We start from the raw sequence: 14,153 nt of genomic DNA on the forward strand, positions 1-14,153 counted from the left end.
ACCTAAGAACCAGTTAGGACCTGTGAGAAATGGTTCAGTGTCCGTGACAAAAATCTCCTTTGTACAAGATAGTATCATCCTTGGGGAGGAGTGACTAGGAGGCAGAAGGGAGATAGTTCCCATGTACAGACTTGGCATGGGGAGCAAAAGCGGGATGAGGGCTGACTGTTCCCATAAGCCAAGGACCCATGGTTCGTCCTCCCACCCAAGTGGCAATCACATTCACACTTGGTGTGTTTTACATTTTTTAATAAAGTTTGTAATCCAATGGACACACAAAACAAAACTGCGCTGAGAAAAACAGTTTCATAAATTAATAAGTGTTAGGAAGTTGGGGAAGAGGTCAAGGTAACAGGAAGAGGGGTTAGCCAGTCTTTTTGTACAGGTGCCATGTGACACTTCCACATCGCGGGAGCAGGACCCGTGCTGTACCGAAGCGCACTTATACAAATGAGTGGGCAATACAAAGTCTGAATATGAAAATAAGATTTCCTCTGAAAACACATTTTTGGCACAGATTAAAAAAAATGTATGTCGGGGGATTTGATTTTTTAAGTCAGTATTATATATATTTATATATATTATATATTTATATATACACACATCCCAAGTTCTGCATATCCCACCAAGAGAAAACCTTTCTGTTTGCTCTTCAACTGTAAACTGTACATCCCGGTGAATCAAAGACGGTGGCAGCAGGAGAATTAAGGTGACGCATCCGAATGAGCAAGGGAGATGGGGGCGGACAAAAAACCCAATGAAATGTTCCTTGACCCCAAGGTCTCAGCAGAAGTTTGAAGTCCTTCCTGCGTTAGGAGTCCACGATGTGTGTCTACACACACCGAGACATCCAGAGTGTCACAGCCTGTCTTCACTGGGCAAAAGTCCAAGTCACTAATTTAGTGCAAAGGCAGTTCTGTTTTCTTGTTTCTTAAAAACAAAAAAAATTTTTTTTCATTCCACTGCCCTGTTCCTTTTCTCCAAAAAGAGGAGAGAGAAACCCAGCCCCAGGGTGTCTGCGAGTCCATCGGTTGGTGATGTGTCCTTGGGCTAAAGCATCATGTAAACATACAAGGTAGCAGCACCACTCCCAGAGGAAGTCTGTCCGACTGAGCCGGGCGGCAGGACAGCGAGAGGCTGGCCGTCTGGCAGTGGAGTCTGTCCCCTTCGGCAGCTTCTTCCTCTGCTTGGCTGGGTTGTCCTTTGTTTTTACTGCAGGGCCCTGGGAAGATTCACTGAGGTGATAACCACTCAGTGGCTCACACGGAGGCAATGACAATCATGAGGTGGGGAGAGATGTTGGAGATGCTGGCAAGGAGGTCAGGGGCCAGGCGGGACAGGTGACTCTCAGAGAACTCACAAGGCGGGAAGATCTGCAGCACGTAGGCAGGCTGGAGACAGGATAGAGAGCAAAGTGGGACCCTCTCTTGACCCCCACAACTCCATTTCCACAGGGGCGCCCTGAAGAGGCCCAATGCTAAGAGCCAGGCCAAGTCAGTCCCCAACCAGCAGGTGTCAGAAAACTATATACAGGAACCCCCTGGGGCCCTCTTCCCTATCTTTAAACTCATGGAAAACCTGTGTTCTCAGTGGTTCCCTGGGTTCTCTTCAGGATGGGTGATGGCGCCCCGCCCTATGTGCTCTATTGACTTCTGTCCAAAATGCCCCTTTACCCACCTCTGGGAAGCTCTGCGGCCAGATCTAGTGGGTACCAGAAGAGTCAGTCCACCTACCAACCCTGACCAGCCCCACCTGTGGGTGTGTATGTGAAGGAAGGACACAGGACAACCGACCTGATTGGAGCCAGGGTTGGGAACGTTGATGATCCCTGCCGCCTGCTTAGCCTGCAGGTAAGTGATGAAGGCAGCCTTGAGGGACTCGGTCTGGCTCACAACATCCTCTTGGTCGCGGCCACAGGGCAGAGCCAGCAGCAGACAGTAATCTGTCTCCACCTGAGGCAGAGGCCAGCCGCCAGTGAGCAGGGGCCTCTTAGTCAAACAGCAGCCCACATCCAACCCACGGTATCAGGTCCACAAAAACCCCCACCTCTGAGGTGACTTTAAAGTCTACCCTGATATTTGAATGAAAAAAAAAAAAAAAAAAAAAAGCTTTTTCAACCTGAGAAAGCTGATTTAAAAAATAATTTTTAAAAACTGTAAAGCCTTGTTTCTGGGTCTAGAGGTACTTTACATCCCCCGCCCCAAGTAGAAGCATAGTGGACCCTTCATTGCTCACTTCAGTAATACCGGCCAGGCACAGTGGCTCAGGCCTGTAATCCCAGCACTTTGGGAGGCCGAGGCAGCCAGATCACTTGAGGTCAAGAGTTCAAGACTGGCCTGGCCAACATGGTGAAACCCCATCTCTACTAAAAATACAAAAATTAGCTGAGCATGGTGGCGCCATGGTGGTGCATGCCTATAATCCCAGCTATTCAGGAGGCTGAGGCACAGGAATGCCTTCAACCCGGGAGGCAGAGGCTACGGTGAACAGAGATTGTGCTGTTGCACTCCAGCTTGGGAGACAGAGTGAGACTCTGTTCCAACAACAACGAAGTTAACGCTTCCATGACAGATCAGGGAGATGGGCTGGCAGGGACTACCTGCGTCTTCCCTCCCTGTAGGTGGGGCAGTTGCTCACCTGGGCCTGAGAGTCTTACCGTCATCCTTCGGGCAACCCCTTCCAGCTGCGATGCCTCCAGCCGCATCCTCTGGGCGATCCTTAGTGGGGGCCCTCCTTCAGAAAGGGGCAGGGACCGATGGGCCAGGACATTGTTGCCAGAGACGAAGTGGAGCTGCACAGCAGCTGTGTCATTCTTCAGGGCCAGCAGGCCCTGCCACACGATGGGGTACTTCTGCTCAAAGGGAAACAAACAGAAGTAAGCTCATGGCCGGAGGGCTGAACCACGCTGGACACAGCCAGAGGCTGTAGCTTGCGGGTCTGTTAACTAGGAAATCTTAGTACATTTGACATGGCATAAAATCTAGGGGCCAGGAAGCGCAGCCCCTGCTCATGCTTACCTTCAGAAGCTGAACCATATCCACGGGTCTCTGTGAAGTCAGGTGTGGAGAGGAATCTTGTTTGGGGGTTGGCTGGAATTCAGTGTGTGGCAGAACCAGTCCTGGTGGGGTGCTGGGGCCAGAGGTTGTTGGGACAAACAACGGCTGTTTTGGGGCAGTCTGAGTGGGAAGAGGGACTGGAAGGTCAGGCTTCATGGAGACAGACACAGGGGAGGGGAAGGAAGTTGGGCCTGTTTCCACTTGTGCCCTCTGAACCTGGGTATGAGGCTCAGGCGGCCTGTTTGCAGGTCCAGCTGGGAGGCGAGGCTGCTCTAATCCCGTCTGAGTCCCCTTTGCCTCCTGGGACACTTGAGGCATCTTGCCGCTTGGTGGCTGGCCGGGCTGGCTGAGTTGGGAGGGCGGGCAGGGTGGTGCTGTCTGGGCAGGCTGTGTGGACTGCACAGGCTGGGCTGGCTGTGTGGACTGCACAGGCTGAGGGGGCTGCGGGGGCTCACCTTCAGGAGGAGGGCCCTGGGGTTGGGAAGGAAGGCAAAGGGACAGAGTCAGTCTGTTGTGCACAAGACCCTGGGCCCAACAAATGACTCAAAGGGCCATAGCGAAAGGGTAAGATATGGCATCTCCCATTAAGTCAGGCCCACAGAAGGAGCCTGAATCAACGGAGCTGCTCTCGGGGTTCCAGGTAAGGAGAGATCCCTGATTACCTGCTTCCCACTGACACCACCCAGCAAGAGCTCCCTCCCCATATGCAGAGCTCCCCATGATATAATCTAATTCTTTCATCTCAGGACTAAGAAAGCTCTTTAAACTCATGAAAAGACCAACATCTTTAGGAACTAGCTGACCAGTTCACTTGTACTCAACCACTATCTTTACCAAAAGGCGGATTTCTTTTTCTTTAAGTAGGGACAGGGTCTCACCATGTTGGCCAAGCTGGTCTTGAACTCCTGACCTCAAGTGATCTGCCAGCCTTGGCCTCCCAAAGTGTTGGGATTACAGGCGTGAGCCACTACGCCCGGCTGGTGTTTTTTGTTTTGTTTTTGAGACTGTGTCTCACTCTGTCACTGGAGCGTAGTGGCACAATCTTGGTTCAATGCAACCTCTGCCCCCAGGGCTCAAGCTATTTTCCCACCTCAGCCTCCCAAGTAGCTGAAACCACAGGTGTGTGCCACCACACCTGGCTAATTTTTACATATATATATGTATTTTTGTAGAGATGGGGTTTTGCCATGTTGCCCAGGCTGGTCTCGAACTCCTGGGCTTAAGCAGTCATCCTGTCTGGGCCTCCCACAGTGCTGGGATTACAGGCATAAGTCACCACACCTGGCCCCTGATTTCCTTAACACATCTTTGCTTAAAAGCCTGCTGAGCCCCACAAGCACATGCCCAAAAGACAGTGGGGAGATACCTGGCCGGCTCACCTGAGCAGCTGTCTTGGTCCGGGAAGGCAGGCCAACAGAGGAAGCAGCAGGAAACTGAGTGTGTGTGAGCTGGGCTGGGGGGTGGTAGGTGCGGATGTCGCCGTACCGGTACTCTTGAAACAGCTCCCCGCTGGAGTGCACAATCTGCACCCCGTGGGTCACCACCACAGGAGGGGTCAGAGGCAGGCCCTGGAGTTGGTTACTGGGGGTAACTGTGAGGATACGGGCCTCACTGTGAGGGGCAGGGGCAGGAGCAGGGAGGGGGATGGGGACAGGGACAGGGACGGGGGCAGGGGCGGGGGTGGCTTTGGCATCTGGTGTCTTGGCAGCTTCCTTCCCTGGCTGCTGAGGGGCCTTGCTGGCTGGTGGCACCTTCACGACCCCATCCGCGGCCCTGGGCTGCTCGCTGACTGCTGTCACATGTGGATGCACCATGATCCTCACATCCCGCGGCACGGTATAGGGGTGCAGTCGGTACTCAGACTGCATGACTAGTACCTCTGACTGCACAGGGGCTGCGGCTCGAGCGACGGGAAGGTGATAATGCACTTCCTCCTCGGGAGGGTGCTGGGAGGCCAGCGCAGGCACGCCAGCTGGGGCTGGCTGCGGGGTGCTGGCACGCTGTGGGGCCCTGACCTCTATTTGCTGGGGCTGCAGCGGAGCCCGAGGAGAGTGAAGCGCTTCTGGCCGGATGCTGTAGGTGATACTGGGCAGCGTGGGAGTGTTCATTCTCACCTCGCCCTGCGAGAGGTGGCTCAGGGACACAGTCTGGGTGATGCTGTGGGGTGGCATGATGACAGACTGCTCTGGGTGGATGCTGGAGATGAACTGGGGCACTGGAATGCCTGCAGCCAGCATGACTGTGGCATTGGTGGAGAGCGCCGTGGAGGCAGTGCTGCTAGGGTGGCTTGCCCTTGGGAATGAGGACGGCCCGGGTCCACTGGGTCGAGGAGAATGAGCGTCGAGCTTTGTGGCTGCCAAATGGGAGACAGTTCGATCTGCTGGGATGCTGGGCCCCGAGGGGACATGGTTTACTTCTGTAGGCAGTTTGCTGGGCAGAGCAGGAGGGTGGTGGGGCGTAAGCGTGGACCCCAGGTTGGCCGGCTGAAGGACCTTGGTCTCAATTTTAAGGGTGACGGGGTCAGCAAGCTTTTTGTTTGTGGTGACAATGCTTGGGGTGAGGACCAGCTGGTTGTGAACCAGCACAGGGGGCGTGTTGATCCCCTGGGTGAGAACCTTCACCGTGCCTCCCTGGGTGACAGGCGTGGACACCGAGAGGTGAATGGGCTCGGGCTTCTCCAAGGATGGCCTATCGGCCTTCACAGACGAAATCACAGGAGAGGCGTTATATGTCTGGGCGGTCAGTACCAACGTGGAATGGGTGGCCACGTTTGCATAGCCTGCAGGAGCTTGAGGACCTTTGGATGGAGGCTGCGATGCTGTGACAGAATCCGGTTTGACCTGGGACTTGGACACCGACTGCTGAAATTCAATGTCCATTGCACTGGCCGGGGGGATCTGGCTGATCTTGGCGCTGATCCGCTGTGGGCCTTCAGTCTTCTGCCCTGAATAACTCAGGAGCACAACCCCTTCGGAAGTGTTCACACGCAGTCCCGCCCCTGAGCCTGCGTCTGCTGGACGATCGTCGATCACAGGCATGGACCCTGGGTGAAACCGATTGTTTTCATTAGCACTCGCTCTCTGTTTGCACTTTGCTGACGGCGCAATCACTGCCCCTGCCATTGTCACCGTGCCTGTTGTGGCCGTCACACCACCAGATGCAGCAGTAACCGCACCCGCTGTGACGGTCACTGCACTTGCTGTGGCATTCACTGCACTCGCGGCAGCATTAACCGTGCCTGGGGCGGCATTCACTGTGCCCACCGTGGCGTTCACTGGAGTGGTGAGAACATTCACTGGCCCCGTAAGAACATTCACAGGCCCCTTCAGGACGTTCACGGGTCCAGCAGGGGTGCTCACCAAACTTTTCAGTGTGGTCACTGAGCCCTTCACGGGACCTTTCAGGGCATTCACTGGGACCAGGGAGACATTCACCAGGCCAGTGAGCGCACTCACCAGGCCAGTGAGGGTTTGAGGAGCTGGTTTTGCCAAGGTTATCTTCTGTGAATTTTCCAAGTCAATGCTGACAGGCATCCGGCTAATAACAGAGGTAATTTTGGGAGCAATGACTGGAGCCACCTTTTCCTTGTCAGCAGCTACCGGCACCTCCGAGGCTTGTGTCTCAGAGTTGTTTGTCACTGGAGCTGTTGTTTTTTCTTCTAAAGGCTTTTTAGATTCAACTGGAGGGGGCGGGGCCTCATGTAGGCAAGGGGCAGCACTGACAGGCTCTGCAATGGCCGTGGTGACACTTGTGGAAGTGACACCTGTTGCAGACACATACTTGGGGTCCATGAGAATCTTCCTCAGGGTGCTGGAGCTGGTGTCGACGTCAGAGGCCTTTGTGTCTGGGGGAAGAGCTGGAGATGGAGTAGACTGAGCCCGTGACTCCTCCTGCCTTGTGATCCACTCTGTCACCTTAGTAGGGGGGCTCTGATGTGGGATTCCCCCAGAGGAGACAGGAGGTGAAAGCTTTGCTGCAGTTACAGAAGGCAGTGTGGGTATGGGGATGCTTGGATCGCTGGGTGGGGTCACCGGGTCACTCTCAATGATGGAATGCACCCTGAACCTGGCTTGAGGTTCCTCATCCACCGGCACTGGCTGGGGGGGCTGGGGAAGGTCTGGGGGCACAGATGCTTTGGTTGGAGTCCTTTCCTCAACACTGATCTCTTGGGATGAATTCTCTGTGGAGGGAGTCTTGCTTGGGTCAGAAGTACATGACTGAGGAGGAGTGGAATGGGGTTTCTCACTCTGCTTTTCTTCCTGTGGGGCTTCGGGGTGCTGTAGTGTTGTCCCCTCATTTGCAGCAGGACTCTCGCCTTGAGCTTGGTCAGATTCAGGGACATGGCTCTCTACAGGAACCACCACTTTCTTGTTTGTGTTCCGTTTGCGGCGTGATCGGGTTGTCTTCTGGCGCCCTTTGTCTTTCCGAACAAGAGTGACTTCCACTTCTTTAGACCCTTTGGCTTCTGGCGCTGAGTGTGAGGTTTCACTGCTATTTCCTCTGGCTTCCTTGGTATCTGTTGGGCCTGCTGAGGGGTCAGGAGCATTGACTGGTGGCCTCGAAGATTCTGTAGCAGCCTCAGTTTCCAGGATGCCAGATACAGCCTCATCCGTCTCCATTCCTTCCTCAGAAGGCTGCAGCGCCTGTGCACCTGCGTGGGGCTGCAGATCTGTCTGGGATTCTCCAGGAAAAGGTGGAGGTGCTGGGAAGTTTTCTGGCTCCCCAGAAATGTCATTGATGATGGAGCCAATGGCCGCAGCCAGCTCTGTTTCACTTGCTTGGTGTGCAGGCTTGTCCCTGTCTTCTGGGGCAAGGCCCTCTGGTGCATCTGCCTTATAGGCAGCAGAGGCAGAGGCCTCGGCAAGCTTTGCGATGTGTTCCACAGCCTGCTCCAGCTCCATCTGCTTGGCTAACTGGGTGGCTTCTGGGGACGGCCCAGAGGCAGACGCGTCTTTCTCTGATTCCTTGTCTGGATCAACTGGATCACTTTTCAATTGGGATGATAAACCATCCTCCTTTTGGGGACTCTCACTTTTCTCAGGGGAGACTGCCACCACCCCGGGTTCCCTCTCCCCTGCCTGTGCTGCAGCCCCCCTGGGACTGACAGCAGCATCCACATTTTTCAGACTTGCAGATTTGTCCACTGCTAACCTGGAGTTTCGAGATCTTCCTCTCTTTGATTTGGAGTTTTTTTCAGGGGCCGGTTTTTTCTCTACAACTTCAACAGGGGCGGCTTCAGGGAGATTTTTGTCTGTGCCAGCATCTTTTCTGTCACATTTCTGTTCGCTCCCTGCCTCTTCCTCAGCAGCCTTGGGTTCCGTGGGGCTCTCTTTCACACTTATTTGGGGGCCCACCTCAGTGGTGGCCTCAGGACGTGCAGCATCCACCTTCAGTTCATTTCTTCCCTTTTTCCCTTGGGGGCCACCACCAGCTGCAGTTTTCTGGGACCGTGGGGACCGCCATCCCTCAGGTGGCTTGAGTGTTTCTGCAGGTTCCTTGGTCTCGTTCTCCTCCTCTTCATCGGCTCGCCGGCGTGTCTTTGGAGGCCTTCCCCTCCGAGGGGTGGTGGGAACCGCCGCGGCCTCCTGAAGCTCTCGCTCCAATCTCTTTCTGGTCACTCTTGGTTGCTCAATGGGCTCTTTGACAGGAGAGCGGTTTTCATGGTCACCCATGGTTGCATAGACGCTCCTTACATTACGGCGCCTTGTTCGGCTAAGAGGCAAACTTGGTTCGGGATGTTCAAGGTCTGCAGCAGAGTTTTTAGAAGCAGTCCTTGTAATCTTCTCTGCCTCCATCTTCAATTCCAAAAGCTTCTGTGCTTCTACCCGAGGAGAATTGGACCGCTTGAGTTTTTCCCGGTCTATCCTCTCACTCTTCCTTGTGACGGGCTTCTCCACGATACTTACTGCAGGTGCCTGAACAGGGGTCTTTGAACGCTTGCTTTTGTTTGGCTTTTTATCCTTTGTAGCAACTGGAGGATCAACCTCTAAATCTTCAGAAGCTGGGGGCTGAGCCTCAGGAACAGCTTCAGCTTTCTGGTTTGCATCAGGCTCAGCATCTGCAGTGGTGTCTGGCTTTTCAGCCTTTGGCTCACTGGCCTCCTCAGACTTCTGAGCTGGTTTTGAAAGTGGCTGGGTACTGTCAGGCTCTGGATCTACATTGCTCTCTGCCTGGGAAAACGAGGCCCCGGGAGTTGGAGGCTTGGCATCCAGATAAGGCAGCTGGTCACCTAATGAACCTTCCTCAACACCTGCCGGAATCACAGCAGCTTCTTTATTGGGGTCTGCTCCTGGGGGCAGGTCCACTTGTTCCGGCTGTTCCACAGGGGCAGGAGCAGGTTCAGACACAGGCTTTGCTTCTTCTGAGACAGTGGCTGGCTCCACAGTCTTATCTTCTGTTACCAAAGGCGCCTCTACCATTTTGTCACCAGCGGTCTTCTCTAGTGCTGATGGGGCTGACTCTAGAGTTGCGACTGTGACACTTGGAGGCCCAACGGAAGGTGGAGTTTTTAGTTCTGCATCTTTATTCTCAGGAGCAGATTCTGGGGTCTTGGGATGATTCTCTATATCTTCCTGTTTCTCAACCTCTTTGGGTTTCTGGTCTTTTTCTTTTTCTTTCTGTTGCATTCGTGTGAGCTCCATAAATCTGCTATGGAACAGAACTACTGGTTCTTGAATGGAATCAGTTGTGCTGTTTGCTCCCTCAGATGTCTGCTTACCATAGATCCTACCAGAAATGAAGTCAGAGTCTTCCTCTTTTCTCTCTAGATGCTGCAATCGCTTGGAATCTTGTTCAAAGATTGAGCTGTGTAAAAAACGAGAAGCAAACAATTCCTGCCTCTCTTGCTCTTCTTCTTTATGGTCCTCTTTCTTATCATCCATTTTCCCTTCTGAATCAGTCCTAATTTTCTTCTTTTTCATGTACCAGGATGGAATAGGTCTTGGAGCAGAGTCAACCTTTTCTTTATCTTTGTTGTTTCGAAAATTTGCAAATCGGGAGTCCCAATCAAGAAAAGACCAATTTTCTTCACGAGATGAAGAGAGGGATTTAGCTCTTTCAAGCAAAGCTTTAGTGTCTGGTGTGATTGTCTTATCCAATGCAAAAGAGTAAAATTTGTTCCTTTCTAAAGAACTAGAGAGTCTTTCATCTCGCTCACGTAGCTTGTCTTCTCTGTCCCTCAATAAAAAAGACAATCGAGAACTTTCATATAATGCAGAGGCTCTGGGTGAGTGGGATTTGTGTTCACCATCTTCATCAGAATCAGAAGGCACCTCTCCAGGTTCCAGATCTCGTACAGACCTTTTTCGAAGGCTATCTCTCTTAATTATGCTGTTTGGGAAACTCACATCAAATCTGCTGGCATCTTGTTTCATCTGAGAGTCCCAACGATTTAGTTCATCTTCAGAATTCAAGACAGATAGTTTTATTTTGGCCATATCTGCCATCTGTTCTCTCCTGCTAGAATCATAAGGATTAAATTTTAAAGACTCTTCCCTGACTGTTATGTTAGAATAGGGGAGGACTTTTTCATCTACTTTAGGAGACCCCTTTACTGACATTAGCCTAGGGGAGCCTATGGGATCCTCGTCTTCATGGAAGGAACCATGTCGGACACTGGGAGAACAACCAGTCCTTTCAGAATCTTCGCTGATTTGGCGTGAACTTCTGTAATTCCGTTCTCTCTTGGTGCAGATATCAAAATCAACATGATCCATCCTTTTCTTTTTGCTGGGAGGAGAGTCATCGGTGACATCTTGAGGGGGTTTGCCTACCTCGTGAACGAGGCTACGTCTTTCATATTCATCTACATCTTTTTTAGGACTGCCAAACTTCTCAGACTTGGCTATTTCCATTTCCATCTGCTGTTTCCTACGACTCTGCTCCATTTGTTTTCGGTAACTCTGCGTGTGATCGATGTCAATGCCAATTTTTTCTTCAGTATTTACTGAATGTGATTTCTCTTGGCCTGATTTACGTTCAGGTGTTTCATCACGAAGACTGCAGTAGTTTTTCCTAACGTCTTCTCTCTCTGGTCCTTGATCATCTAATACCTGTAGCTGTTTGAGCTGTGGTTTTGAGGGAATGGGTTTTTTTGATTGGATTTCTTGATTTTCCACAGATTCACCTGTTGGTTCTCCCAGTCTTGCTTGTAGGTCTGAGCTGGGCCTTGAGCCAGACCCAACAGAAATACTGGCAAGCTCCTGACAGTCTTTGGGGCTGGCAACAGTATTAAGTCTGTCCAGTTTGATTTTTTTAGATTCTCTTTTAAGAATTTCTTTCCTCACAGGCTTTCTTTCGGCCTCTCCTTCCCTCAGCAGAATGACCTCTCTAGAGGATACGTCAGGCTGCTTTTTTGAAAGCATGCGAGCATCCTCCATCTCTGGACTGCTTTTCTTGACCTCTGGTTTTTGCTTTTCTGCTTTTAAATTGGAATCTGCAAAGCGCCTTTTCCTTGCTTCCAGCTTTTCCAGATCCACAGCACTTACCCCGTCTGCAGCCTGCTCAGGCTTGAGGTGCTTCCTGGCTTTAAGCCTGCCCTCCTTCTCCACCACTTCAACATGGCTTGAAAGCCCCTTTTCCTTTGGTACTTTCATTCTAACAGATTCCAGTTTAGACAAGTCAGACTTTGCAGGCTCCGTCTGAGAGACCTGAAGTTTCTGGTCCAGGGCTGAAGATTTAATAGTGTCATTATCAAGCTTGGCTTTCAACTTTTCCACAGGAGTGTGGTCAATGACCTTTCCCTCTTTCTCTTTCACTCGAGTCAAAACCACGCAAGGCATGAGATCTAGGCGGTTTTTTGCTATTCCTTCTTTGTCAGCTTTCTCTCTGCTCAGTTTATTAGAACTCCTTGGCTTTTCAGGGCTTTGTTCTCGCTCATTTTCTTGGTCGGTTTCTGAAGACTGAGAACTAGGGGAGTGAACCTTTCCTTTGCGTTTTTGCTTGTCAGTTTTGTCCTTTTCCACTTTTTCCTTCCGTATTAAGCGTCTCTCTCTCTCCACTCTCTCGGGATCAAAAGTTCGTTCTTTATCAGTCTTTTCATTTTTTGTATAGCGCTCCAAACGAGATTTGTCAAGTTTCTCATATCTTGGAGGGGAAAGTGAGCTACAGCTTCCACTCCGGTCTGAGGATCGGCTGTAAAGCCTCCTCTCAGAATCACTCGGCAACCTCTCTGCCTGAGAGGGAGACGCTCCAGGACTCTGTGGACGTCGCAAGTGAACTGGACTTTGACTTCGTTCAATTGGCCTCCTCTCATGGTCTCTGTCCCGGTCGGACTCAAATCTTTCACGTTCTCTTTCTCGTTCCCTTTGCCTGTAACTATATTCCCTAATATCTTGTTCATAAGGATCATTCCTGTAATCCCTGTATTCCCGAGGATCATCGTAGTATCGTGATTCATAGTAGTCTCCTTGGTAAGTTTCCCATTCTGAATAAAACTCTCTCCCTCGAGCTGGATAGTCCCGCCTGGAATCCTCAGGGTAAGTGCCTGGAGTTCGAACACTCTCATAATATGTACGATCTTGGTTATAGTCGTAGGATGCCCTTCGTTCCTCTCTGCCAAAAAATAACAAAGATATTAGTTCTTTTGTTTCCTCATCACTTATGCATGAAATCATACACGTGAAATCAGAAATTCCTGCTTCTAAAAAATCTTTGACATTATTTAATCATTTGTGAAACGATTAGTTTGTAGTGGTTATCCACTATAGCTTCAAGTAGCTACTAGGCACTTGAAATCTAGCTAAATTGAGATGTGTAAAATACACACTCAATTCTGTAGACATAGTTTATAGAAAAACAACAACAACAATTTAGACCGATTATATGTTGAAACAATATTTTAGATATATTAAAGAAAATTAATTTCACTTTGTCTTTTTAATGTGGCTACTAGAAAATTTAAAATTACATACACAGAACTTATATAACTTACATTATGCTTCTATTGGACAGTGGTGATTCAACCCTTTTTTAATGTTTCTGGTAACTCCAGCGTGTGACAAAGCAGACACTAGTTACTGGACAATATCCCCACACTCCTAAGTCTCCCACAAAATTACTATATAGAATAATAAAAAGATATTCTTACCACAACTTGGAATAAATCCACTGTTTAGAAAAACAGATAAAAATTTTAACTAAAATCTTACCATCTATGTGACTTGTATGATACTGGTAACACTTCTATCTAATTCACAATTTTTAAAAAATACACTGGAACCTGGTTAAACTCTCTGAACTCAGTCTCCTCACTCATAAAATGATGGTAGCTTTTCCTCATAAAGCTCTTAAAAATATTAAGATAATATCTGTAAAAACTTTCCTAGCATAATCCTAGGCAGGCATTTGGCCTCAGTAAATGTCACTTTCTCCTAGGCTGCCAACTAACAAACCAGGGATGACTACAAGCACCGAGAGAGAACTCCTCCAGTTTTAAGGAACTCACCACAGGTTTTCTTCTACAGGGACCTGTCTGGTGCATTCAAAATAGGATTAAATTTACACACAAGAACATATATTATATGAAATTAAATACACCTGTAACAGAGGCCAATTACTTCCTTCACTTGTTCATTCTCAGCAATGTTTGTTCTCTCACGTAGATACACCTGGCTCATTCTAGACAATATTACCATTAGCAGCTCACTGAAAGAACACTAGAACTCAATCCCCATGAAGTTACAGGCTTTGTCTTCTTGGCCAGAATTTCTCTAGCTCTTACAACAGCACTTGGCTCAAAGGACTCAACTGACTATTTGTTGAAAGAATGAACTTTAGAAAAATATATCAAAGCTGCTACTAAATAATGTTCCAACTCCTTTGAACAGCAAACAAAGCATCTAGACAGAACATTCCAACACCGGAAACATCGATAACACATTATTTTATCTATATCTATATATATGTGTGTGTGTGTGTGTGTGTGTGTATATATATATATATATATATATTTTTTTTTTTTTTGAGACAGAGTCTCACTCTGTAGCTCAGGCTGGAGTGCAGTGGCACAATCTCGGCTCACTGCAACTTCCACCTCTGGGGTGTAAGGGATTCTCCTCCTCACCATCACCCCACCCTACCCCACCCCCATGAGTAGCT

At 49.9% G+C, this 14,153-nt stretch overlaps 1 protein-coding gene across 3 annotated transcripts in view; it reads right to left on the reverse strand.

Annotated features, from left to right (window-relative positions):
* Nucleotides 1-947: 947 nt before the first annotated feature.
* SPEN (spen family transcriptional repressor) overlaps nt 948-14,153 on the reverse strand; it is a 97,761-nt gene continuing 84,555 nt past the window's right edge. For all 3 annotated transcript variants that reach the window (XM_077973326.1, XM_002808274.4, XM_015119868.3), the window contains 5 exons: nt 4,436-12,608; nt 3,018-3,527; nt 2,657-2,851; nt 1,794-1,952; nt 948-1,391 (listed from right to left, as the gene is read on the reverse strand). In XM_077973326.1, coding sequence (XP_077829452.1) covers nt 1,260-1,391; nt 1,794-1,952; nt 2,657-2,851; nt 3,018-3,527; nt 4,436-12,608 — 9,169 coding nt within the window. In that variant the 3' untranslated portion in view covers nt 948-1,259. The remainder of the gene's footprint in view (nt 1,392-1,793; nt 1,953-2,656; nt 2,852-3,017; nt 3,528-4,435; nt 12,609-14,153) is intronic.

Source organism: Macaca mulatta, chromosome 1, assembly GCF_049350105.2.
Source record: "Macaca mulatta isolate MMU2019108-1 chromosome 1, T2T-MMU8v2.0, whole genome shotgun sequence".
Lineage (NCBI taxonomy): Eukaryota > Metazoa > Chordata > Mammalia > Primates > Cercopithecidae > Macaca > Macaca mulatta.